General features: G+C 45.4%; 2 protein-coding genes across 9 annotated transcripts in view; one reads left to right on the top strand and one right to left on the bottom strand.

Moving 5' to 3' along the window:
- The window catches only part of TSC2 (TSC complex subunit 2), a 44025-nt gene extending 25380 nt beyond the window's left edge, over positions 1-18645 (top strand). For all 8 annotated transcript variants that reach the window (XM_084640637.1, XM_084640636.1, XM_084640635.1 and 5 more), the window contains 14 exons: positions 917-1069; positions 1858-1970; positions 2713-2910; positions 3767-3982; positions 7892-8049; positions 8496-8998; positions 9886-9961; positions 11015-11101; positions 11636-11822; positions 12929-13068; positions 14456-14534; positions 15670-15761; positions 16018-16116; positions 16785-18645. In XM_084640637.1, coding sequence (XP_084496763.1) covers positions 917-1069; positions 1858-1970; positions 2713-2910; positions 3767-3982; positions 7892-8049; positions 8496-8998; positions 9886-9961; positions 11015-11101; positions 11636-11822; positions 12929-13068; positions 14456-14534; positions 15670-15761; positions 16018-16116; positions 16785-16955 — 2272 coding nt within the window. In that variant the 3' untranslated portion in view covers positions 16956-18645. The remainder of the gene's footprint in view (positions 1-916; positions 1070-1857; positions 1971-2712; positions 2911-3766; positions 3983-7891; positions 8050-8495; positions 8999-9885; positions 9962-11014; positions 11102-11635; positions 11823-12928; positions 13069-14455; positions 14535-15669; positions 15762-16017; positions 16117-16784) is intronic.
- A 931-nt stretch (positions 18646-19576) lies between these two features.
- Positions 19577-27356, bottom strand: part of PKD1 (polycystin 1, transient receptor potential channel interacting) — a 143752-nt gene continuing 135972 nt past the window's right edge. Inside the window, exons 45-46 of the mRNA XM_084641518.1 lie at positions 27016-27330; positions 19577-26315 (exon numbers count right to left, since the gene is read on the bottom strand). Of these exons, the coding sequence (XP_084497644.1) occupies positions 25674-26315; positions 27016-27330 (957 nt within the window). The 3' untranslated portion in view covers positions 19577-25673. The remainder of the gene's footprint in view (positions 26316-27015; positions 27331-27356) is intronic.

Raw genomic sequence — 27356 nt, 5'->3', positions numbered from 1 at the left:
CTGTTTCTGTTGTTACAGAGTATTGCTTTGAGTCTCTCTCTGTGTGAATTGCTTTGAGAACAGACTCTGTCTTAGAATGTGCTAACGCAATTAGCAGCTTGCAAGTTTCACACACACAGGGAGAGAAACAGTACCAAAAACCAAGAGACCTCTTAATTAGTAATACATTGGAATTTAAACTATGGGGAATCAAACTCATTTGTGATTTTAATACAGAACTTCTTTAATATGATCCAACACATTGACTTAGCATGAAGTTTGGCAACACAAAACTGCCCTAGCGCCGTGGATCAAATCCTGTCAGGACTGCCTCAGCATTGAGCCTTTCCAGAGTAGATACATTGAAAACTGTTCAGTCTTTTTGCATGAAACCTTTAACAACCTTTCTGCTCTGTGTGGTTTTTGAAGACACCTAAAGCACTTTTCCTATGAGCAGAGGCTTGCTTCCAGTACGTGGGCTAAATTTCACCCTCCTCACCTCCCACAATGTAATGCAGTTTGCCAGATGACTATATTCCTTCCCATCAGAGACTGTGTGTCTGTGTGTGTTGTGTTTGGGGATCCTTCAGGATGAAAGGTGCTGCACAAATTGGAAACACTGAAGTTTTAGTCTAATTTGGTATCCTGGAAGGAGTTGTGCAGCAGGGATCAGCTGCATCGAGGCCAGGAATAAATTTGCAATGCTGTCTAGAAGCCAGAGAAGTAACTGATATTGGAGGCAGCGTGTCCTTCATCCTGATGGAGAATTTTTATGCTTTACCAGTTTTACCTTGGTGCAGCTTGCAAGAAATGTCATCATATAAATGCAGAAAGAGCAGGAATTTTTTCAACCCCAATGCAGAAAATAACTTCCCGGCTGAATCGCTGGTGTTGGGCGACATATGTGAGTTGTATTCACTCCAGACTGTATTTCTAGGTCTCCTGTGGGAGAGTTCCTCTTGGCTGGGGGAAGGACGAAGACGTGGCTGGTTGGTAACAAGCTAGTGACTATCACGACAAGTGTTGGAACAGGGACACGGTCATTGTTGGGCCTTGACTCTGGAGAGCTCCAGAGCAGTACAGAGTCAAGGTAAACGTCACTCTGATTTTAACATTCTTTTCCCTAATGAAGCCAGTTAAAAACCATTGTGTTAGAACTGATTTGAAGGTACTGTTTTGTAAATAAAAGGAATGATCACATTTGTTTGTCTGGTATGAATTATAACCCACTGTGTTACTAGTTTCAGAGTAGCAGCCGTGTTAGTCTGTATTCACAAAAAGAAAAGGAGGACTTGTGGCACCTTAGAGACAAACAAATTTATCTGAGCATAAGCTTTCGTGAGCTACAGCTCACTTCATCCCCACTCTGAACTCTAGGGTAAGATGTGGGGACCTGCATGAAAACCCCCTAAGCTTATTTTTACCAGCTTAGGTTAAAACTTCCCCAAGGTACAAACTATTTTACCTTTTGCCCTTGGACTTCATTGCTGCCACCACCAAGCGTCTAACAAATATATAACCGGGAAAGAGCCCGCTTGGAAACGTCTTTCCCCCCAAAATCCTCCTCAAACCCTACACCCCCTTTCCTGGGGAAGGGTTGATAAAAATCCTCACCAATTTGCATAGGTGAACACAGACCCAAACCCTGGGATCTTAAGAACAGTGAAAAAGCAATCAGGTTCTTAGAAGAAGAATTTTAATTGAAGAAAAAGTAAAAGAATCACCTCTGTAACATCAGGATTGTAAATACTTTATAGGGTAATCAGATTCAAAACATAGAGTGTCCCTCTAGGCAAAACTTTAAGTTACAAAAAGACACAAAAACAGGAATATACATTACTAGTTATCCTTCTTTTTCCCCTCCCTCCCCTGCCTTAGTTCAGACCCTGTTTTGCAAGTGAGACAAACTAAAGAAGCTCCAGCAAAGCTGGAATCTCAAGCTGGCCAGCAGGTGTGCAGAGGATCTCGCAACAGAGTCAGGTCAATGTCTGGTAAGCAGTCTCTGCACGTTTCTGTCCTTGGAGACTTGCAACCATTATTGGGCAAGTCTGATCTGTGTGTCCAGTCTCAGACCTAAACTTAGGCCATGTAAAAAGAAAAGAGTGGTCTGATCACAGGACCCCGTACTTAGTATAAAGAACTAGAATGAGTAGAAGCAATGAATGCTGGCTTCCTGAATGGTTGATTTCTGCCTGCTGGTCTTAGCGGTTGTTTGTATGGTGAAACCTGCAGTAAAGCCATCTCTAGTAGCCAATCCCCCTGGCTTAAGAGTCCAATGTATACTTCTGCCAGGTTTTCAGCACAATTTACAGTTCATTCATGTGAGATATAGGGATCAAAGATGCTATCAAAGTGCACAGAACTATTGGGTCAGGAAGGAATTTTCCTCCAGGGCAGATTGGAGGAGGCCCTGAGAGTTTTTCGCCTTCCTCTGCAGCGTGGGGCACGGGTCACTTGCTGGAGGATTCTCTTCACCTTGAAGTCTTTAAACCATGATTTGAGGACTTCAATAGCTCAGACATAGGTGAGAGGTTTATTGCAGGAGTGGGTGGGTGAGATTCTGTGACCTGCATTGTGCAGGAGGTCAGACTAGATGATCCTAATGGTCCCTTCTGACCTTAATGTCTATGAGTCTATTTATTACCTGTTTTCTTGGCACTGAGTCCGGTTGTCTCTCTGAACTGAGCTCCTGGGTTCCTCCTTTCTTACCCTCCATGTCTTTTGTTTTGCCAGGTGGTCATGCCTTACGTGTTGGTGCTTTAGACAGCTCAGCCCCCCAGGGGTTACGGAGTCCTGCTGGTTCTGCACCTCGAACAGAGAAGGCCACTCCTGGTGGCCATGCTCCTCTGCAGAAAGAAAAAACAAACCTGGCTGCATATGTCCCACTGCTGACACAGGGCTGGGCAGAAGTATTAGTCCGGAGGCCCACAGGTACTCCTTAACCAGCTGCACAAAGGGGCTTCTGAGCTGTGGCTTACTAAGAAATTGGGATCATATAGAAAAAATATCCATGTCATTAAATGTAAATGGAATTCTTCCATGCTGCTTAACCTCTCTGTTCTTAATGTTTAATTTGTCAGCCAGGTCTTTGGAAATTGCACCTTTTAATGATGCAAAGTTTTAAGACGCTCCCATGAGAAGATTAAAATCCTTATGTAAACTAAATCCTGCTGCACTGATCCGTATGGGCATTGTGTTGGCACTCAATTATCTATTCATTACGGTACTGCCATTTCTGAGCGCCGCTGCTTTCCTTCTTACACATCTAATTTCCAAAGTGTGAACAAGGCCCATTGCTGGGGTAATAACTTAGTGCATGACTGCTGTTTGTGAAGGAGTAGCAATGGTGTTGAGGGTATGAAGGTTAAAAAACCAGGGTAATCCCAAAATTCCTGGACATCAATACATTCCAGAAGCCACGTGAAAGCAAGACTTGCATATTTCAGCTTGAAGCTCTCTTGTGAGAGAATCATTTAAAATTGCCTTCTATGATTAATTAAAATACTCCAGCAGTTGAAAACCTTTAGGGAGCCGGCTTTGAGCTAAAACATCAGGACTAAAGAGTTTTGGGGAGGAGAGAAGCATGCGGCACTGGGGACTGATTCTCCTTTAAAATGTGAAATTAACCAAATCAGCAGCTAACTGTCAAGAAAACCCTAGAACTACTCAGCCTAACTTTTATCTGCAAGTCCCAGGGCTGTTGATGATGCTGAGTTCGGCAATTTGAACTTTCTGTCTCCAAAAGGAGAGAATATCTAACTTTCCTGACCGTTCCCCTCCCTTCCAGGTAACACAAGCTGGTTAATGAGCCTGGAGAACCCGCTCAGCCCCTTTTCGTCAGATATAAACAACATGCCGCTGCAGGAGCTATCCAACGCGCTTATGGCTGCAGAGCGATTTAAGGAGCACAGAGAGACAGCTTTGTACAAGTCCCTCTCAGTCCCTTCCTCCAGCTTGGTCACCGGGACATCCAAACCATCTCTTCTGCAGCGTTCCAATACAGGTGAGAGATGAATGTAGCATGTCCCAGAGAGCCGGCACTCGCTTGTATAAAACGTGGTGAGACTGCAGCAGTCTTCAACTGTGAGTTGCTGCAAATCTAGTAGTTCAAGGTAGAAAATAAGGTCATGATCGGGAGGGCTTAGCTCTCCTCGTGAGCTTAGTATTCAGTAAAGTAAGCCGTTCCTGATCTCCCATGGCATATTAGAAGTGAGGTAATCCCTTTCCTTAGGCACCCCTTATTCCTAAAAGGGAGCTATTTTGTAGTGGTCTCAAGCTAAATGTGTCCTGACTGAAATTGACCAGAGCCTATTTTTTGGTCTACTGCTTGTTTTAAGGTTGAGCCAAAGCTTGTCCGTGTGTCTGGATGGATCTTCTCCAGCATTCATGTTTTTCTTTACCTCTTGCATAGATTTTTTTCCATTGGGCAGTGGTTACTAAGATAATGGCCTACTACAAACCCTCCCTCTGAGGAGCCATTGCTGCTCTTTTTCTCAAGTGTCTTCAGGATGATGTGGCAGAGCGCACATCACGTTAATAGCCGGGGTGTTTGCCTCTGCGATGACTTCTGTCTTGAGTCCTGAGTGTTTTATTCATTTGACTTTCGGGCGGTAGGCTTTTTAAACATCCACTTCTCTGCACCAAGGAGGCTTTGGGCCTGCTTTACACTGCTGCTAGCTCTGGTACAGCTCCCCGGGTGTTACTAATATCAGGATTCCTAACGTCGACTGACTGCTGGCATTTCAAGCTAACCCTGTTCAGAGCAAATCTAATGGGCGTGCTGCTTAGAACTCTGAGACTGACCCACTGTTAGCAGCAGACAAGACTGTATGGTGGCGTCAGCCATAGTGCAGGTTGTCTGGGAGCCCAGTAAAAGTGCCTATTTCCGGGTTCAGCTTCGCTATTAAACCTTGCCTATGCAGGATCTGATTTTATTCCTTCAAAACATGTGCATGCAAAAACCCAGGCAGTTAAAACTGGAAGGCAAAATTGAATGGTGAATTTTTTATATTTTTTTAAACACTCCTCCGCTCCAGCAGGCTCTTTGATTTGTATGAACTCCTGCAAGTTCTGGTGTATAGACAAATGCTGCCTGATCAGTTTGGAAAAGCTAAAAGCAGCCAACTTGAGACCCGCTTGTTGACTGCCACTCACACAGAGTTTTGAATGTGCAGTGAATTGTTTCAGCCATATTCATGTTCAGCTGATGTCTTACTACAAACTTACCATAATCAATTGGCACAAAGACCTATATTTAAGAAGTGTTGAGATTGTAATGCCCATGTATATATTCTTTTTAAAGAGGCTAAATCTCTCCCTGTGTGAACCTTTATCCATATCCTGCTGTTTAAATTCTCCTAAATACTTAAATGACACCTGCAAAATAACTGGCTGTCTGGGCTCATTTCTTGCTTGTGCTGGGACTCTGGTAAAGTTGACCCCTCTTGTAGATTTAAAATAACAAATCAGAAATTCCGTTTCTCCCAGAGAACAATTTCTGAGTCTGATTGTTTGAATATGTTTATGCCTCTTTATTTGTGTCAATGAGACCCTCGACCCTTAAGTTTTTTCCCTTTTTACATCTAGTGAGACTTTTCCAGCTTGTTCTTCGCTTTTATTTTATTTTTTAAATAGGCTCCTGGTTACATTAAACTCTGTGCTTTTTAATTTTTTCATATAGTCTCTCCTTCCTTTTGATGTAGCTGCTCACTTGATTTCCCTTTGCAGTGGCTTCTTTCTCTTCCATGTACCAGTCCAGTTGTCAAGGAAAGTTGCACAGGAGCATATCCTGGGCAGGTATATATATCTCTTTAAGGAAAAAAAATTTTGCCATAGAAGAACACCTCTGATTCATAGAAACTGTCTCCCTCATACCTCATCACCCTGCCATGTTTCCTGTTTGTCCCTGCTGGTCTCATTACCTTCGACGAATGGGATCTTGACTAGCATGAAGAAGTCCAAGCCAGATACGACATTTGCAAGCATGAGTAACTTTAATGCAACCCTTTTTTGGGTGGAGTGAGGTCATAGCTCATGAGATTTAGACTATAGAGTGACATCATAAAAGATCTGAGTTTCCTAACTTTGAAGTTAGATCTTGTAATTCTGTTTATTAATTCAGAAGCTTCCCCCTTCTAGGAATAGCTCCTGCAATGCTGCATATATAACTCTAGACAAGTGAAATCCCAGTGCTTCTCATTGCCCTGAGTAGTCAACCAAAACTGGCCGTGGGAAAAGAATCTGAAAAGAGAAGCTGGTTAGAAAGTTTAAGTTTGAAACGACAGTATAATTGCTGGTTACAAGGTTTTTTTAAAAACAAAAACCAAAATCTATTTCAAGGAGAAATATATAACAAATTGTAGCTTTCTGTAAATTCAGTAGCTGTGTAAAATCTTCCTCTTGCTTTGGGGCTATAATCTATTTCCTAAATATATCAGATCTGTAGATGGTAATCAAAATGGATACCTCTAAACACAGCAGTTGCATTGCATTTGGTCTGCAGTGCTTAATTAGGTGAATTAAATGCCACCTTCCTTCAGTGGAAAATCCTATGTGGAATAGCTGGTTATTCATAACTGTGGATTACTGTATTGGCACAATGCTATTAAAGTGACACACAGATGTTGCAGTACATTACTCTCCTATGGTCCTCTGCTTTGCTCATATTATCCTACTTCCCCTTACAGTGCAATTACTGAACATTCAAATTATTTAAAAACACCAGCAAAATTGGCAGTAATGTTAGAACTAGGGAAGTCAAAACCCCAGAGTATGTGCAGGTGTGTTCTGGCTTGGACAGCTAACCAGATCAGCACGTTTTTAGAAAGTATGTGTGTGCAATGCTAATTCTTAATTGCTTCTTGAAATAACTTTGGTCCTGCGAGCTGAAATCAATCTAGGAAAAGCTGCTTTAGTGACTTTTTTTTTTGCTGATTTTTTGTGTGTGCGCGCGTGTGCTAAAAAATTTTTTTTTTTATTTTACTTTGGAAAACAAATCTTAGCCTTCCAGATTGGTCTTCCAATTCTGTGTGTACGTAATGGGAAGCCTCCTGTACTTCAGCCTTTTCCTCAGGACAAAAAAAACAAGGCAAACAGAAGTCTTCAGTCAAACGCATTCCTGTGTTCAGGGTTACTGTGTCTTACAGTAGACACTTGGTTACCCCTTCCACTAACCTCTTCGCCATACACAGCGCTTACACGGAGCTTTCTTTCAGTCTGGTCTGTTTAATTAGCTATTTGTCTGATTGGAAACCACATGCAGACTTTCCAATATTGCTGCAATACATGCATTAATGATGTCCTCCTGTCCTTTAATAAAGCATAGGCTATACTGGTTAACTTCTACTGAAGCATACTGAGAAAACTGTCAAAATGCAAGTAAATGACTTCTAATGAATTTTCTTGTCTCCTCCTCCGTTTAAGGCACGAGAGCATTTGTTATATACAAGGCTTATTCTTTTCCACAGTTGCATAGAACTTATGTTTTCGTTGCCTGTTTAATAACAAACTTTAATGCTAGTCTTGCACTTCCTTACATCTCTCTAGTTACTGTCTGTCCTGATACCTGAGTATTAATATGCGCAAGGATCCATTTTCTCCACTATCTTTCCATTATGTGTCCATTAGTAACAGTTTGGCAGCACTGCGCTTAGTGTGACAAAGCAGTTGTACAACCCTTTGGTATGAGGGTAAGTCGACCAATTATTCTGTGTGAAGGGGAGACCTCTAGCAAGTCTGGTGTGCCATTAAAGTCCACACTCTGTGATCAAAGATATATGTTATACCACACATTGAATATGGCCTTCCACTAAAATCCTAGTAGGGAAAAGGCTGGTACTTCAGAGGAAAGGATGGGGCCCCATCGTTCCACTCCTCTCTACATGCCTCAGTTACTCTGTTTGTGTCTTGGTAGAATCAGCGGTAGTTCTGGAAGAGGGGAGCCAATTGGAAGTGGATTTAAAAGAAACTGATTCCCTGGCATCTCAAGAGTTTGAAGACTTTAAGGCTGTGTGCTCTGAGCAAGCCCTGGCTGAGGAGAAGTTCAGCAAACCACACAAGGCTTACAGCAGGGTAAGGCTGTCATGCAGCCGGCTGAATACCAGTCAAATAACTTTTCTGTCTCAAGCCAGAGAAGGAGCTTTAATATACACTGCAGATTTGTATGTGTTCTCCATTTGCACTTTTTATTGTTTTAACTATAGCAAAAGGCTTTGAACTTGGGTAGATTGCACATGCAGTTATGCTTGTGGGCTCAGATGGTCAATCTAAGGCCTTGCTGGCCATTTGCGCACACAGGAGAAATGGTAACTGCATGCATATGGGCTCAGGGCTTAGGCTTCTGTCCTTCTGGTAATTAAGCCATATCTGCCTATATTGAAGCAGTAATACTTTAGTATAGTGTATTTAGTGGTGGCAATGTCTCCCTGTCCACTGGTGTCTTTCCCATTCGTGTTCTCTTGCGGGTTTTGTCAAGGTGCTACTCAGAAAAACAGCTTTTCTTTGACTTTTTCTTTAAGTCCTCTTCAACATCTAGTCAAGAAGAGAAATCTCTGAAATCCGACGAACTGGTGGCCGGCGGAATTCCTATCAGCAGGGTCATCCCTTCGGAGGATGGCAGGACTCTGGAAGAGCTCTCCTTCCAGCCTTCCCAGCCACTCAGCAAATCCAGCTCTTCCCCTGAGCTTCAGACGCTGCAGGAAGTCCTCAAAGACACAAACACTAAAGAAGCAACTGGAAGGCTGAGCACAGAACTGAAATCGAAATCTCAGTCTGGGAACCTTGAAGGAGAAGGGGCCAATAGCTGGCTGAGCAAAGGGGATGACGCTGGACTAACGGGTACAGCCAGACTGGATTGCAGCGTCCCTTCTTCCTCTCCCCGCTCACCCAGCGGCCACCGTCCTAGAGGGTACACCATCTCGGATTCAGCCCCTTCGAGGAGGGGCAAAAGGATAGAGAGAGATGCCTTCAAGAGCCGGACAGCAGCCTCCAATGCCGAGAAGGTACCTGGAATAAACCCAAGGTGGGTAGCTAGCTGCGGGGGGTGCCTAAAAAGCGCTTATGGTGTTTCCAGATATAAACTTCATTTTAACTCGTGTCTTAGAACTAAGATTTTTTTAGAGGTTTAGCTAAATTTGTTTAAATGCAACACATGAGGTTTTCTGGATCTTACAAAACCTAAAACTGAACAGACAGGAGGTGTAACTTCCTATAATTTAATCCATGTTTTAGCACCTGTAACCTGAATTTTGGGCAAAAAGAAATGTGGCAAACATCTCAACAATTTCTAAACCTTTTTTTTTTGGTTTCTAAAAACAATTAATTTGGATTAACAATCCTCCCCATTTGAAATCAAAACACACGTGCAATTTGAATGCAGAAGAGCTAGAAAGCAATTTAACTATAAACCAGTGAACCAGAGCAGTCTCTCCGTCCGAGATGAGTGAAATGCAAAATGGTACACCGCATGAAGAGTGGGGGGAAAAGTAAATTAGATTGGTTGTTTGAGCCTAGTAGTATCCCAGAGCTCTAATTTGAAGATCTTAACCTTGCTGGTAGTATATTAATTTGTGAAATATTTAGAGGAGTCCAGAGCCTAAGAGAATTCATTAATCTTCTAGATCCAAAATAAAACAATGGCCGTGAGATAGGATTTGATTTCCACTCCTTTGTGTTTCATAAAGATCCAGTGCCCTTGCTGGTGTAGGGAAGTCATGCTGCTGCCATTATTGAGCTATTTGATTTTATGGTACAGCGTGTGCATATTCAGAAACTGTAGGCGGAGGAAATACCTGCCGTGCCATCAAAGGAGGGATTCTGCACTGTGAGCAGCTGATCTCAGACCTCTCGTAAAGCGCAGATAGACGGGGGCTTTCTTGTAGGGTAACGGGATTTAATTTCTCTCTTTAGCTTTGTGTTTTTACAGTTATACCACTCCCCGTTCTTTGGAGATGAATCCAACAAGCCCCTTTTGTTGCCAAATGAGGTAGGCAATGTTTTAAGTATGAACACTTGGAATGATTGCTTTAATCACACTCGCTTTTAAAAATCTAAATATATACTAATTAACGAATTAAGAGGCTGGATAGTGGCAGTTATGGGTGGTCCCTTAATGGCCCGGCTGCTGGAGATGTAAAATCTTGGGTATCCCTGATGAACTGATGACCCTTGTTTGTAATTGTGGATTGTGATTTCCCTCCCCTCCCTATTTCTCACAATGCTTATGTACTGCTGTGATGAGATGGCTCAGTTCCCACTCCTAGAGCCAACAGCAACCAATTTGCTTGCCAAGCAGTACACTTGGTCTCCAAGGGCAGGGTTTTTGCTCCCTTGTACTAGCTTCCAAACAAGTAGGTGTGTTGTTGCTTTGGTGGTAACAGCACCGGGTGAAATTGGGCAATGTGTGTTGGAGAAGGTGGCTAAACAATTGGTGGTGACCAATATGACAGACTGGGACTGGCCAAGGGGAGTTATCCGTCTCAGAAATAGATCAGAATAAAACCAGTGTTCTGTGGGGAAGTACAACTCTGTGGAGATGGCACAAAGCGTAGAGAACGTACTAGTAAAATATGAGTTTGGGTTGTCATTTCCTTGGTCCAAGTAGCAAACTAGCTCACCCATTATTTGTCCATCTCCCCGCTGAAGTACTGTTCTGTGTGACAGTATTATCCAGAAAAGTGTTTTCTACAGCTGACCCTGCAGTGAGTTCTCTATGCTTAGAGTTAAACACGGTATAAGAAGAGTCTATCAGTTTTCATGGCTGGTGCTTCAGATACATTCAGTTGTCAGGAGATTAAATTAATATGAAACATAAAAAACAGAAAAGGGAATAATATACCCTATTAAACACTTTATTTGTATCAGTCAGACGCTAATATTATATGTGCCTTTCTGTGGTAAATACCTTAAGTTTATGAAGTTTATCAAGGAATTATGTGGAGATCAGGAATCTCTCACTACATATGCTCTCAAGGTCTATGGTGTGGCTGCTTATCAGTGCCATTCAAAGAAATGACCAGTGAACATGTTTTAATTGTAGACATTTGAAAGTTCGGTGCAGCTCCTAGATCAAATTCCTTCCTATGATACCCACAAGATTGCCGTGCTTTATGTAGGAGAAGGACAGGTGAGTTCTTACACGTAGTAAAGTATAACTTTCACTAGAGGCCAAGCAGCTTCCCTTGAACTGCAGTAATTTCTACCCATTTTAAAGTAGCTTCTTTTTGTGGTGTGGGTTCCCAGTTTATTCGGAGAGTGCCCAAGCGATAGCAAAACGCCTTAAGGCCTGAGCTTTCTCCTTTGTACTTGTTCATAGTGCTGTACAAGCACCGACTGTGCAACTTTACAGTAGCTGGGCTTATATTTCACTTAGTCCACTGTATCTTCTGCTAACCCCATTTCCGAGTGACTCTTCGTGACATTGGCATTTCTTCCATGTGGCCAGCTCTAGAAGCTTTGATGGCTTTAGGCAAATATTCTGCTAGCCCAGCCCAGACTCAGTGAACACTTTTGTCACCCACCTGTTCTGCCTGTACAGAGTCTGCCCTTGTGCTCTGCTTGCCAGTCGTGGAATCAGTTCACAGCACGTGTAAGGAGGTGAATACATTTTAACAGTAAGTACTTGAACCTCCCATACGAGACACTCAATTTTTTTCTCTAGAGCAACAATGAGATCGCTATTCTGTCGAATGAACATGGCTCCTACAGATACACGGAGTTTCTGACTGGCTTAGGGAAGCTCATTGAACTCAAAGATTGTCAGCCTGATAAAATTTACCTTGGTGGTCTGGACGTGTGTGGGGAGGACGGTCAGTTTACCTACTGCTGGCACGATGACATTATGCAAGGTAGGGCATCCCAATTAAAGGGTTACACTTCTTGGGGGACAGGAATGATGCCTTAATGCACAAGTCAGCGGGTCTGTACACCTTTAAACTTTACCCTGTGGTGCCAAATTGCTTCTGTTTTTGGGGTGTGGTAAAGAGAGGGATTTCCTACTAGCTTCCTGAGTCTGTCTGGGTTCCTTTTCCATGTTGTTTAATATGTTTAATCTTCTGCACTGATGGCTTGGGAGAGGTTGACACACACAAAATCTCGCTTTTTACTCTGAACATACAGACCATATGAGACATGGTTTTATGTCTGTCCTTGTGTCAAATCAGTCTTGTTTTATGGGCCACTAGAGTACCAGAAACCAGATGATGTATTATAGCAGCCATCTGCTACCATCGAAACCATGCCAGATGTTTCTTTAAAGAACAATATTTAAAGCTGAGTGCTGTTGTCAACCTTAATCTCATGACTGGGTGTTACCACAGCATCACACGCAATCAGCAGTGAAAAGAAATACATTTAAAAGTCTAAGGTACTTGATTCTTTCTGTACATAGCAGATTCTCCTCATCTATGCTGCTGTGGCCCTACAGAAATTGCTGTAAAGGACTTTTTCCTTAAATCTCTCTTGGATGTTGGGACGTGTGCGCTCATAAATGTAGGGTAACAGGGAATACATCTGAGAAGGCGAACTCGTATGGGTCAGATTGGCCATTTTGGCCCCGATATAACTGGGAGCAGACTGAGGACTGCTCCCAAGTTGCACCAGCTTCAGAAGTCCCATAGGGTCTTCTCCACGGCCTCAAAATTGTCTGCAGCTCTGTGCACTCTGACATGTCCCCCGGGCAGTGCAAAGCAGCTAGAATGGGGCTGGCCGATCGTGTTCAGCTCTTACAAATCAGGACAGATTTGTCAAAGTAGCACAACATGAAAGTTCAGCTGTCAGTTTGACTTTCAGACAAATGCCATACACAGAACATTGCCGCTATAGGATCATAGATACCCTATCAATCTGTCTGTTCCAGCATCGCCTGCAGTAAAGTTATTAGTTGCATCTTCCATTTTCTATCCCAGTTTATTTTTGTTTGCTTGATTTTTTTTTCCCCCCCTCCTTCCCCCAGCCATTTTTCACATTGCGACTTTGATGCCCACGAAGGATTTGGATAAATATCGCTGCGACAAGAAGAGGCACCTTGGGAATGACTTTGTTTCCATAGTTTATAATGATTCTGGTGAAGACTTTAAATTGGGAACGATAAAGGTACAAGAATTTACACTTGGGTCTGCTTATAAATAGAACCCTACCAAATTCTCAGTCCATTTTGGTCAATTTCACACAAATTTCAGCTATTTAAATCTGAAATTTCACAGTGTTGTAATTGGAGAGTGGCGGCTGCTGGCCGGGAGCCCAGCTCTGAAGGCAGAGCCGCCGCCGCCAGCAGCAGCACAGAAGTCAGGATGTCCGGGGATGGGATCGCCACCCTGACTTCTGCCCTGCTGCCTGCAGAGCTGGGCCCTCGGTCAGCCGCCATCACTCTGCAGCTGCCCAGCTCTGAAGGCAGCAGTGTAGAAGTCAGGGTGGCTTGGTCTGGTGTTGCCACCCTTACTTCTGTGCCTTCAGAGCTGGGCACCTGGCCACTAGCTGCCGCTCTCCTGCCGCCCAGCTCTGACGGCAGCGCAGAAGGAAGGGTGGCCATACTGTGACCCCCCACCAAAATAACCTTGTGAACCCCCCCGCAACTCCCTTTTGGGTCAGGACCCCCTATTTGAGAAACACTGGTTTCCGCCATGAAATCTGTATAGTCTAGGGTAAAAGCACACAGAAGACCGATTTCATGGGGGGAGACCAGATTTCACGGTCCGTGACATGTTTTTCATGGCCGTGAATTTGGAGGGGCCCTACTCATTACACATCTGTTGGGCTGATGCAGCTCACTGGAAAGCATCCAAAGATGAACAGGACTTTCCACTTGCATGTCAGCAATGGGTTCTTTGTAAAATTGTTAATCTTTGTGTGTTATCTAAAGCTGTGGCTCCAGTTCAGATATTTCTTTGGTGGGGGGCAAATTCCAGTCCTGGTCGGTCTCTCCTCCCCGCCCCACAGGAACCCTGGTTCTCCTTCAGCAGGGAGTTTCCCCTCTCTGTGCCGCCAGGAGTCAAGTTCTTGGCAGACTCCCGTCTGTTCCGCCGTACAGGAACAGACGACCCATGCACCAGGTCACAGCGCCACTTCCTGAAATTTGGCTCTGCTGCCCCTCTGTCTGCATGGAGGGGCACCCAGGTCATAGTTTAGTGGCATTGCAACCACACAGCCAAGTGACGCTCCAGACCACTCCACCAATAGCCGTATTGATTTAGTACAGGACCCCAGCTTAAAAGTGGTCGGACCCTGGGCTGCAGTGCTCCGTGGCCTGTGGAACTTTTAGCGAGTGCAAATGCCTGGGGTGGGGGGAATGCTTCCCCTCCCCCAGCCTCCTAACTGGCGCCAGTGGTCTAAAGACTGTTTGGTTATGAATTGGGACTTTTTACCTTGCTGTATTCAGACTGCATCAGTGGATTGCATCTGTAGATGTCAAATGGTTTCCAGTAAAATATGCCTGTAAGTGTTAGTTATGCTTCTGTGTTACAATATTTTGTTTCCTCCCTAGGGCCAGTTCAACTTTGTGCATGTTATAATCACACCGCTTGACTATGACTGTAACCTGGTGACGTTACAGTGTCGGAAAGGTAGGGTTAGTTCTCGAAGAATGTTTCTACTGGTTCGCACGACAACTTCCTTAACTTCATTGGAATGTTTGTACAAGTCTCCAGGTGGTAAAACTTCAGAATCGTAGAACTGTAGGACTGGAAGAGACCTCAATATAGGTCATCTAATCCAGTCCCCCGCCCTGAGGCAGGACTAAGTATTCTGAGCCAGTCCTCTTCTGTAACAGCATATCCCATATTGCCAGTTTACCTAGCTTAGGTAGACCCTTCCTGAACTGTGATTTGTACTCTCAGTAAAAGCTTTTTGGCTCCCTTTAGAGGAGCCCATTAGGGGAAATTCTCCAAAATTGTGTCACCACCTAGTATTTGGTGATGCATCCAATCAGTAATTCTTCCCCACTGGACCATAAGACTATCTTCTAGTTACGGGGATGCATGGCGTCCCAGCCAGTGAATGGAATGCCTCCATTTTGGCTTATGCTCTGCACACCGGTATAGTGACACCATTTTTTGGCAGGTTGGAGGAAGAAATCCTGGTGGCTCGTCCCCCTTCAACTTCTTTCCCAGCAGTGCAGTGAGTGACCCTTGAGAGCTGGAGCTGAGCAATGCTCTTTTGAACATCAGTTGGAGGGGGTCACAGCTGTTTCAGGGCTTACTCCCTTGTTTAGGGCTGCGTGTGGGTCTTTTGCAGCCTTACTAGATCCCACATGGATCCCGAGCATGTATAAACAAGAGGCCAACCATACACCCCACGCCCCTCCCACAATGCACTTCTCTAATGAAACCCCTTCCAGTCTGAGAAACAGCTATGAATATTCTGCCCCGCCTCTGTGTTTTGGGGGAATAATGGATTGTGACTAGGGTTCCTGGGAAAGGCCTTCTGTGTGGAGCAGTCACAGCTTGGAAGGCCCAGAGTATTGCACCCCTGTGCCGTGAGCAGTGTTACAGTAGAAGCTATAATGCTTTATGGAGACCTTTCTTTCAAGGCAATTGATTGGAGAGTAAAATGTATTCCCATTTCTCACTGTCTTGACTCTAATACTGGAAATCCTCATGAAGTTGAATGTATCACGTCACAGTACATATAATTACTGGCTAGTTCTGGTTTTTCACCTCTTAAAGTGACCATCTTTGAATCTTTTCCATTTTAACATAGACATGGAAGGGCTGGTGGACACGAGTGTTGCTAAAATTGTCTCGGATAAGAACCTGCCATTTGTAGCCCGCCAGATGGCCCTGCATGCCAACGTGAGTACTGTCTGGGCTTTCTTTAAGGACTGTTGCCTCTGCTAGGATCACGCTCTGCCACCCCAGGGAAATTAATGCAACTAGGCCAAGAAATTAAACTCTGAGAGCTCTTTTAGTTGAATAACCAGTCGAGTCAGATTTAGCATCTGAACTTCACAGACTGAGTTAACTTCAGTGACTAATTATGTTGTGTAAACAATGTATTACTCTTGTTGTCATGGGAGCTGTGTTTAAAACTTCTTTTCCCTTGAATCAGATGGCTTCCCAGGTTCACCATAGCAGATCGAATCCTACAGATACTTACCCATCAAAATGGATAGCGAGGCTACGTCATATCAAGAGGCTCAGGCACCGGGTAATTCAAGTCTGTTTTTCCTTCCCTGACACATTGCACATCTGGAATGCTTAGCACAAGCAAGCACAATCATAAATATCTGGAGAAAACAAGAATGAACTGTCAAAGGCCTGTGAATAAGTTAAAGGGATGTCTGCCTTGAATGCTTCAGGCCTTGTCTATGCTACAGGGAAAAGTGCTACGCAATTTGAGTTACGTGAATAACATAACTCAAGTCGACATAGCTTAGATCTACTTACTGCAGGGTCCACACTACGCAATGTCGACGGGAGACGCTCTCCCGTCAACTCCCCTTACTCTTCTCGATCCGATGGAGTACAGGAGTCAAGGGGAGTCTGATCTGCAGTCAATTTAGCGGGTCTTCACTCGATCCACTAAATCAACCGCCAATGCATCGATCGCCCCACAGAAGTGTAGACAAGTCCTCAGACTAACCAAACTCTAGTGAGAATGATGTGTGGGAAATAGGGTTTGAAGCTACAGACAGCTAAAAAGCCCTCCATTTCCATTGGCTACAGTGGGAGTTGAGGACACCAGGTCCTGCAGGGTTGTGCGTGATATGCAGTGTTCAGATCCAAGTGGCAATTGGGAGAGCTGTACCTACTAACATGCCGAGGGGGAATTGTGGGGATATCCTGCTGACCTGTTCCTCCGTGATGGTCTTTCAGATCCGAGAGGAAACGCAGTACCAGACACCTGGCTTCCCCCTGATGCAAATGCACCCTTCTGCTCTTACTAAACCCCCTCCCCAAGTACCACAGGACCCAGCATCAACCTATGAAACTGGGCAGAGAAAGCGGCTGATCTCCTCAGTGGATGACTTCACAGAATTTGTGTAAATCCCCATGTGATCAGTGTCTGCCCTCTGGCATGCGGCGGTGGGAGGAAGAGGGGAGTGAACACTCTTGACCCTGCACACTAATTCAGCACTGCCACAGGGAGACAACTGGGACTTGGAAACCCAGTGTGGCTATGTTACCTTGGTGTGAACTAGTTACTGGACTGCCATGTGACTCGGATAGACATCATCGTCTTGACTTTGAGTCGCCCACCATCATGAAATAAGAAGGATTTTCTACCCTAGTTGGAGAATCCCAGAGTGCACCAAGCTTATACATTTGGTCTTTATTTGGCTAGAGACATTAAGTGAAGTTTAAAGGTATCCATCTCTGCTAGCAGCTTTCGTACAAAATTTAAGCATTTCCCTAAGCAGGAGCAGGCAAAACAGCAAGTCAGGATACTTGTTCTGCACTCATCACTTGGTGGGACAATGGAGAAGCAAATGGTGTTTTGACCCAACCAAATGAAAGCTTCAGTCACAGTCTCTGGACAGTTGAGATCTCCATTTCCTCTACATGGGTGGAAAAGCTCTATTAGCATTCATGAGAGTTGCATGCACTTTCAGACTAGTTCTTAACACCAGCTCTAATTATAGGAATGTCCACTAGCTTCACAAGTTACCCGTAAAAACTGCAGCTGCTTTTATTTCCAATGAGCTCTCCTTGCTTGAGGACATCTGCATGAGTTTCCCACTCCAGTGAAATTGTTCTCTCATACCTTAACAATATAAGTAGGGAGATGTCTGCAGGTCAGTGGAGGGGGAGAATGGTAATCAAAACTGGTATGGAAATCGCTGACCATGAATAAACTGGCTTGTAATGAAGACTCCGTTAAACCCAGGATTCCAAAGACAATTTGGGCCAGTTTTAGAAATTATGAGCAAAGGATTTAGCTAGAGGCCCAGACTTGCTCCTGGTGCAGTCAGTGGCAAAGCTTCCATTGACTCCAAGGGTGGCAGGATGGTCCCCAAGAATGTGGCCAGGATGCTGGGAAGTAACTTGACCCCTTTGTGCATATTCACATACTCTGCTGAAAGGCAATCTTCAGAGAGGTGAGTGGATCTAAGTAGGTAGCCCAATGTGTGACCAGGGTGCACTTGACTGGTCTTAAACCTGTTCTATAATGTGGCCTTGCCAGAAATCTTCCCTCAAATGCAAAATTTTCTCTTCCCTTTTAAATGACCGGTGGCTCTGGTTGGTGGCAGCATCGCCATATTGGACTTGTCATATGGTGACAGTCCCACCTTTGGAAGCCAGCAGTTTGGATTGTTTGTAAGGGGTCCTTTTAATGCAGATGTGTGCCAGGCCTTTCAGAAGTAGCATGTCTTGTGGTGAAAGATAACGGGACACTACACTACGATAATGGGAGAAGTTATGTAAGCTGGAACGTACTGTGACTACTTTATTGTGGCTTTTGTCACTTCTCAGTGACTGCTGTCCTCATCAAAATGAGTGATGAGCTCTTAATTTGCTAAACAAGATGGTAAACTCAGTGACTGGATAACAGCAGTTTTTAGTGACTGGGTAACTTCTGAGTAATTTGAATGGAATCCAAGGCAAAGCAATCGAAAGCTGGAATTCTTTGGGAGACTTTTTTTTGGAGGGAAAGGGGACTGTCCAGTAACTCATGTGTATGTCCTATTTTGAGTGTTTATAAATTGTAATTGAAATAAAAGTATTTGTATGGTTACTGATATGGGCAATCTCTCGTGTTGCGTATCGGAATCGCTCCGGATGAATCTGCTCCATCATTTGGCAATAAGGCCATTTCCCACTGACCTGTTTCTTCTCTCTGACCTGTGAAAGGTGTCTGGTACTAGAACCCCACTTGTCCAAAGAACAGGTACTGTATGGGCGGCAGCAGCAGGACAAACTCCCACCCTACCTTGCCAGTTAGCCTCAACCCTGATTGGGAAGGATGGCTAGGCATAAGCATAGATTAGTTCTCATGGCCCATTCAGTCCTTGGCCTCTCAAGACTGTCTTTAACGAGGCCAGTGGTGAAGTGTAGACCCGTGTCTGAGCAGCACTGAACTGAGAACCTATGGACTCCGTTCCCAGAAGCACCACTTTGTAAAGTGTTTGGGTGCTGCTACCTGGGGCAGAAGTAAGATGCTGACTCCCCTCCTGTGAATTTTTCAGATCTTAAAGTACGTAATGGTATGTAACCACCTGCTGCAGCTGCAGGAATGCTGGTGTTTCCCGGTGACATATATGGAGCCTCATGTGACCTATGTTGAGTCCATGCGTCAGATACGTGTTCAGCCACAAGGAAGTGAGTCTCTTTTACGTGGAGCAAATTCTGTATTCATTTTAAAGTAGAACATCTATCAAAGATCTCAAAGCTCCTTAATGAAGTAACATTGATTAATTACCCCGCTATCAATTTGTTATCAATAATCAAAACCGGATATTTTTCAGAGGTTTGAATTTACTCAGTATTTGAAGTTGTCAAGTTGGACTAGCTCTGAAGCTAATAGCTTTCAGACCTTTCTGTTGTACTTGTGGCACAGTACCTCCTAGATGCATCCTTCAGACAGTGGTGTATATGGATTGCTAACAGGCAAAGAGGATGTTGTGGCAGCTTCCAACAAAAGCATAGCAGACATTTACTTAGCAGTCAATGGTTTTTATTTGACATTGTCATTTTGAAGAAACATTTCCCACAGTTACAAAATAGGCTATTTTGTTTGCAAATGTAACATTGACCAGAAGGCAATATTTTGATGCATTGGTCCTGATCATCCATTGCTACAAAAGCATTATATAGATTTCCCACCCCCCCCCCAAACCCCACCCCTTAACTAGCTGATAGGGTTCTGTATTAAGCAGCTTGATACTATTGCATCATTGTGAGACTTAAGGCAATAAATAAGAAACCATCTCTTGGTGACTATAAACACAAAATATACATTCAAGAGTATTTATTAGTTAGGGATGCAAGTCAAATGTATTGCTGTTGACAAGGAGTATAATCTCATGACTAATAGTTCTGGCTGCTGCTAAGCTCAGATTTCATATACTTGCTACCTCACCTGTGACACTTCAAGGAACCCCATGTGTGTGTCTAAAAGCTCCATACAAACAAGTGCTCCTATGAGAACTATGATAGCTTCAAAGCTGTATGACTGAAGTGTCTGGCTTTTCTGAAACACCTGTGTGGGCTCTAGAGCTGCTCCACCTACTGGGATCCAAGAAAAGTAGCAGGACAGTTGTCCTAACCCATCTTTGCTCTTCTACAGTTAGAAGAAGCACTGGTAAGACTCATTCACACTACCATACACACGCGCACACAGCTAGCTGGATAAGAAACTCATTCACTTTAAGGCCTAACTTAAGAAAAACCTGGCTCTTCACATTGGGAGCATCCTAACTTTAACCTTTACTGCCACCTATGAGCTTACTAAAGGCTGTGCAAACCGCTTTGGCTTTCAGTTCGCCATCATCTCTTGTTAACTTGTCCCTGTGTTAACTGTGTTCAGTCAACTTCCTCTAACACCGCCTATTCAAGGCTTTTGTGGGAGAGGGGAGTCTAAATACACTATCTACTGTAGCCAAACTAAAGCTGACAACAAGCGTCTCATTTTTGCCCTTTAACTCTTAAAGGTTCTATTAGACTTTCAGAGCCCTTGGCAATTAACTGATACATTCAGCCGTAGTACCTAGTCCCTGCAGATACCATTTAGCTCTTGGAAATTCCAGTTGATTGAGAGGCCTCTTACCTCAGAGAGATATTAACCATCCTCCAATACTATGTTTTTAATGGCTGTCATCTCTACAGCCTGTCCTAGATGAGACCACGTGTTTAGTGGCGCTGTAAAAGTGGAGTCTTTGGCTGGCCAGTTAATTCTGTTCCCTGCATAGGGGTCAGATCCCTAATCGGAACAACTAGAGCAATGCTGTCTAGTGTAGTGGGCAATTGTTTTAATCCATGTGGGAAGCTGTTAGCAGTCCTGGTGTCATATGAGCATGGATATTTATAATCAGAGAGGATCATTTTATTGTGTTCTCATCTGGCCTGGCCTCATATGGTGGTCTGCACTCATAAACATTCTTACAATGTGGGAGGGAGACCCTGTGGTAATGATATTTTTTTCCCTGAGCTGCACTCCAAACCATCCATCCTCCACGTCCTATCTTCCCAAATGGAAAAGGGGACGCTAATTAGTTTGCTAAGCTGGCAGAGGAAGCTTGCAGATAGGGGGTGCTAGTGGCCATGGGAATGCTGGGGTGCAACAAACTTGGGAGGGTATCATGTTCACTGCAGCATTGGGTGGGGGGAAGTGTCTGTCTTCATTGTAGAAAAGACCTAAGTGTGGGAAAAAGTTCCTAGAGCTGGGATAGGAAGGATATTCAAATAGTGAAATTCCCACTAATATAAAACTAGACCTTACCTTATGTAAGGATCCTAGGGGCACTTGTCTGTCTTGTGCTTGCTTTTCCCTCATCTGGACATAGTGGTGCTAATTCCCTTATTTGTTAATCATCAAAACTCATCTGATTTCTAGAACCGTTTCTCCTTTTGAGGCTAACCTTCCCCAGATCTAGACACTTCTTACATCAGAAGGTGTGCTGAATGTAGAAAATGGAATTTAATCACAAAGAATCCGTTCTGAGATGCCCTATTATCCCGTTACCACTTGTTCTAAAGAAAGCTATAGCAGGCATGTTGGAATGTTTGTTCATTTTAAAAGGCAGCAGATACTTGAAAATCCTTCCTTAATACAGTAATACTGGTAGAAGTTAGCCTTTACCTCCAGTCCTTTCACACCACTTAATTCTCAAACCTTTTCTCCAAGAACCTCCAAGACTCCCTTGAAAGAGTCATCAATTAAAGGCAGAAGAGGGACCATTAGACTTAGGCTGACTGCGTTACACAGGCCAGAGGATTTCATCCAGTTACCTCTGTACTGAGCCCAAAGCATTGGTTCTGTCTCACAGCCTCCCCGTCCCTGCAGTGAGGTGAACAAGTAATACCTATGGTACCGCTAGGGAAAAGGCCTCCTGGAAATTGTGACTTTGCGCAAGGTCACACAGCACATACTGTAGGCCTAGAAGGGCTGAGTCCTGGTTACTGTCAGTTAAATCACACACCCCTTCCCTTCTAATTTGATAGAGGGGCCTGTCTGCTTCATTTTTTTCCCAAGCATGGGGAAAATCAAGTGATTGTCCAGATGGCACTAAGGCACTTCTGTGTTTATATGATACACCTCTCCTCTAATGCTGCTTTGTCTCCAAAGTCGGGCATTGGGAATCTAGCAGAGACTCTGTGGTGAGTACTTAAACGGTGGCCATGCTGCTTGTAAAAAGTAGAGGGAACTGGGGTTGTTAAAAAGCCATGGTTAAATAGTCTGAATGTGCCTCTCCTCCCCCTCCCCCCCGACTCAAAAAAAAAAAGTCCAAGGGCAGATGGATTGCAGTAATAGGAATATTAAACCATTTTTGTCTAGAACATAGAAGGGTTAATTGCTGTAAACTCAATAGCAAAACCTGCCCCTGGCTCTGGGTTCAGTTCTTGTAGCTGAACTATCCTGGAACAGTAGTGGTGGTGATTTTGTTGGCACTGTTTTCCTTACTGACTGTAGTACCTGCAGCTAAGGGATGGGTACCATTAACGTCCACCTGCCGTTTTCCAACTCTTGTCCTCCCACTCCAGATGCCACTTCCAAAATTCCAAACACTTAATGTTTGCCCCAACCACAGCTGTTCCATCACCTATGTGAAGAGTGCCTGTGGTTCCTGCTTCCATTTCCTTCCATCTGTACTCTACTTACCCCCGGCTTTCTGTTCTTTCATGCCCTTCCTATCACCACCCAGCCACCTTGCCGTTGTAAAGAGAACTTTCTTTGTACATCACGCTAATCCCTCCCCCACGCCCTCTGCAACATCTTGTCTAATTCTGTCCTCCGCACAACTAGTACAAAAGTACAATAACTTCCATGGATGTAAACCCGATGGCCAAGAAACCCCACGCGTGCTGCTCAAGTCTCCACAGAGAGGGAAGCAGGTGGGGAGTGCAGCACAAGGAAAATCAAGCTGGATACAATCTGGGGATTGCTGGAATACAACGCTGTGTGCAAACCATCTCATGCACACAGCAGGAGAAAGGCATCAGGAGCTGGAGAGTGAGAACAAGCAGCAAAAAGGTCAGAACTAACTCCAATGGAAGTGTCTTTGGGGAAACCCTATCTCTAGCCTTTATAAAGTTACTTAGCTAGAAAGGAGCACAGACTTTTCCGCTTAGGGCGCTCTCCTCCTCTGGATTAGATAGTTGCAATGCTTGGAAAGGAGAGCTCTGTTACAAGCCAAGTGTCTTCCAAGAGCAGAAGCAATGGAGGCTAGATGGAGTCTAACAGGAGATGCTGTACCATGAACAATGGCCCCTGCAAACATTGGCCTTTGGTTTCGAAGAGCTCCATAGAACAATGTTACCTTTCAAAAGCACTGAGCAAGCCAGAGTGGGGAACAACACAGTGCATCGCGAAAGATCCCGCTGTCACTCTCGGCTCCATGGGTTGGGACTGCCGTAGCGCCAGCCCGGCCCACACCTCATCTGGCACAAGAGCACGCACGCCACACGCACTCTGTCACCTAATACTTTATATACAATGGACATTCCCAGAAAGAAGCACTTAATACATCCTTTAAATAACTCTGACAACAGTGTTCTGTCTCCTATCTACATGTGTCAAACATGGTACCGATGCTATGAAAATATAGCAAATATATACATTTCAAAACCCCGTATAAATTACTTACAATATACATAACGCGGAATGACAAGGGTGAGGTGAACACGGGCTGGCCAGGGGGTTTCCACGGGCACTAGCTGCCAGGGAGGTTTTGCTATTGGTAGCACCACTTACCATAGTGGGAAATAATTTACATAGGCTGTGGCTGCCCAGAATAGGTGCATTTGATTGATTGTTACCCACACCAATTGTCTAAAAGGGAGTGCTGGACAAGTACCTGCCATGGCATATCAAGCGTAGCACAGCTGTAGCTCGATATACTGTGGATTACAGCGAAGTCGGGAGTGGAAGCAGGTTGGAGTAGGAGCGGATACATCTTCCTGTCCCAGACAGAAGCAAATTAAGAACCATCTGCCCCTGTCTCTCACCACCTGCCTCTGCTGGCAGGTGGCTTATTCCCTGCGTCACCTAGTGCGTTAATTTTTTTAATGCATTTGTTGTTCCTCTTTGGAAGCTCCTAAGAGTGCTGGTGAGTAGGTTTGAGTGTCATTGGCTGGCACCCAGCCCCTGAGGCAGGGCTGCTGCTGGGGATGGTTCACTGGGGAAGTGCGTTCACATTACCGTTTGCTCATTTCCGTTTATGATTTTTTTTTACACAAAAATACTGCTTTCGTGATATATTATTCCATTCTTGTTAAAAAGGTCGCATGTGTCATTGTTAGCCAAGGAAAGCATTGTTAAAGTGCTCGGCAGTACATACAAAAAAGTAAACCAAAAAAAAAAATTACATATGTCAATACATTCCTTCAACTATAAAAACCAAGCAACCAACGCACCATACTTACCCATTCAATCCACTGGCTGGGGGAAGATCAGTAGCTAAAGGGGAGCTGGGCCGGAATGGAGCCAGCATGCCGGCAGCCCCCTCTTTTAAGTGACCAATTAAAAGACCCCCCCCCCCCCCCAGGTCTCCAGTACCTTTTTGGTTGAGCTGTCACTAATTGCCATGTCCTAAGACTGGCTGATCATTGGAAGTGGTGGCTTAATGTGGATTTCATGGTCATTCATATTTTTTAAATATTGAATTTCTTTAAATACAAATAATAGTACCAAATGCTGGAGGATAACACTAGCCAATACTGAAAACTAACTGATCTGGGTGCAGATACTGTCACTCTATATTCATGCCAATACAAATATTGAATTAAATATTCCCCTGAAACCTGTCGTTTTCCTCCACAGTGTGACTAGTCTGTGAATCCAAAAGTCTGTTAAACCTTAACTACTCGCAATTTCAGTTCCTCTCTTCCCGTTTTGGCGCAGCCAGCTGAGCACGGGAAATCCGTCTTGAGTTGCTCCTTGCACCATTCACTTTACTTCGCAGCAGTTCTTGATAAAACAACTTAACAATAACAGGCCTCTGCTTTTGGAATCTGTTCATTTTGTTTGAAGCTAGGGTCACTTAAAAAGAGAGACACTTCTTTTTAATATTGCCCTGATTAATGTTGCTTGCCCTCTTGCTGCCAACGCTAAATATTAGGTGAGACCCCTGCGGCTTCTCTCATCTGGCCTTCTTGGTGAAGCTGAGTCTCTTAGGTTGTCCTGGACTGAAGGGCCAAACAGTCTCCAACGACACCAAAAAGCTGTGAAACCATCGCTAAAGTAAACAGGAAACTGAGGCACCTTGGTAATAGAAGCTGCCAGTATGTACAACACACAGTGGCTGTGTCCATCTTCATTAGGCACTTGGGAGGCTCAAGGCAACACCTGTGTTCTTAGCCGCGTATCCCGAAGCGGCAGTGATGCTGCTAGCATCTAAGCTGGCCAAGAGCCCGGGAGGGCACAGTGGCTCCCCAGTCCTTGGTGTGGCGTGAGTGCGTCAGCTTTCCACGCCGGTTCCCTGCAACTTCCGTTTCTGACTCCGAGTTGCGGTGGAACCTTCCCGGGCCACGTTATGAGGCTCTCTCTGCCTTCCCAGGGGAGGGACAGTGAGGTATTTTCCCAGAGACGCTGCACATGGTCTCCAGTTACTTGATGCTGGGGTGGACCTTGTTCTTTGCCCGCAGTGGCTTTTTCTTCCTGACCACTGGCGCCGTGGTGGCATACGTCTTGTGCGGGGAGAGCAGAGAAGAAGCCATGCTGAGGCCCCTACTGGCCCGGACTATCCGGCTGGGCGCACAGCCCGTGCTGCTCTGTAGGGCACCCAGGGCGCTGGTGGGATGGGAGGGCAACAGAGGGTCTCCGGGAGGATGCAGGTCGGCGTCGGAAAAGTTCTCAGGATAAAGTCCCTGTCTCCCCTGATCTGTGCTCCCCAGGTGGTACCGACTCAGCAGGTCCTCAGTCATCTGGATGTACTTCGTCCTGGTCCTCCTGCTCTGCGAGTCCTCCAGCTGCTGCTCCATGCGGTAGACGTCCTCCGTCACCTGGTTCACTCGGTCAAACTGGGCCAGCAGCATCTCGAAGAGGGAGAGGAGCCGCTGGACATCAGCATCCACCTCTGAGCTCTCTCTGGTGCTCAGCACCAGGCTGAGCCCGTCCAGCTGGCTCGAAGAGGTGGAGGCCCTGGAGCTGTCAGAGGCTGCGCTGGGGGTGGGACCCCGGAAGGATTTGTCACTGGAGGACCGGGATGGTAATGGCTCCATCCCTTCGAACCTCACCTTGTGCCGAAACTGGAAGGGAAGCGAGAGCGAAAGAGGGTTAGTGCAGAAAACAGGCACTCGTGAACCCTTGCCTGTCGCCCCAGGGTGGGAGCACCCCCTGCAGGCGCCTGCTCCAGGCCAGCAGGCAGGATGGGGGTGAGCTCTTCACGTCAGCCTTGAATGACTGTCTCCAACTGCAGAGTGCTCCCCACTTGGCCTGGCCGGATGGTGGGGTGACCTGAATGAGAAGAGGGGCGGGGTTTATATACCCACCAGCCTGATTAGAAACCAACTGAACTGTGGGGGTGGCACAACATGGACATGCGGGGGACAATGCTGGGGGCAGTCTCTGCTTCTGCCAGCCAGGACACGAGCATTGCCACCAGTCCTCTACCTGGGACACCAGCTATTGTTACCAGTCCTTCCGCCTCCTGCCAGTGATGGCCCCTGTGACCCATACTGCTGTGAGCAGTGGCCTGTCACCGTTTGCCCCCACCCTGCTGCACAACTGCAATGGGGGAAACAATCAGAGTGTTTGTGTCACTGGCCCCCATGGCCCTGTGACTGCAAAGGCCAGCCGAAACACTGCAAAACCATGCATCCCATGTGGCCCACAAGGGACCGGGGCTCCTGGCTGGCCGTGACCCACCAGCCAGGAGCACTGGGCCTCCCCCTGGCTAGCACACTGCACAGAGGTGGAGGGTGGAGCCCTATGGGACTGTGCACCTACTTCCTTGACTTTGCTGAAGCCCATCCAGAGCTTCAGCCTGCGGACGAAGAGCTCCACCATCTCATAGTCCTGGGGCTCGAAGGCCGGGCGGTACAGCTCGAAATTCATCTCCCGGTAGCGGTGGACAAGCACCGCGGCAAACAGCCTCAGCACGATCCACATCTCCAGCACGATGTAGCTGGCACAGAACAGGTAGTACAGCCCCGAGGGCTCGGGCAGGCAGAGCCGGAGGTTCACGCTGCCGCGGACCACAGCCAAGAGGAGCAGGAGGCTGCTGCTGAAGCTGCGGAAGGATTCCGAGCAGGAGGAGAAAAGCTGCGAAGGAAACGCAGGGGTTGCAA

Source organism: Lepidochelys olivacea, assembly GCF_965140295.1.
Source record: "Lepidochelys olivacea isolate rLepOli2 genome assembly, chromosome: 10".
Lineage (NCBI taxonomy): Eukaryota > Metazoa > Chordata > Testudines > Cheloniidae > Lepidochelys > Lepidochelys olivacea.
Note: the sequence above shows the minus strand (reverse complement) of the source record. Positions and strands in the feature narration are given on the sequence as shown.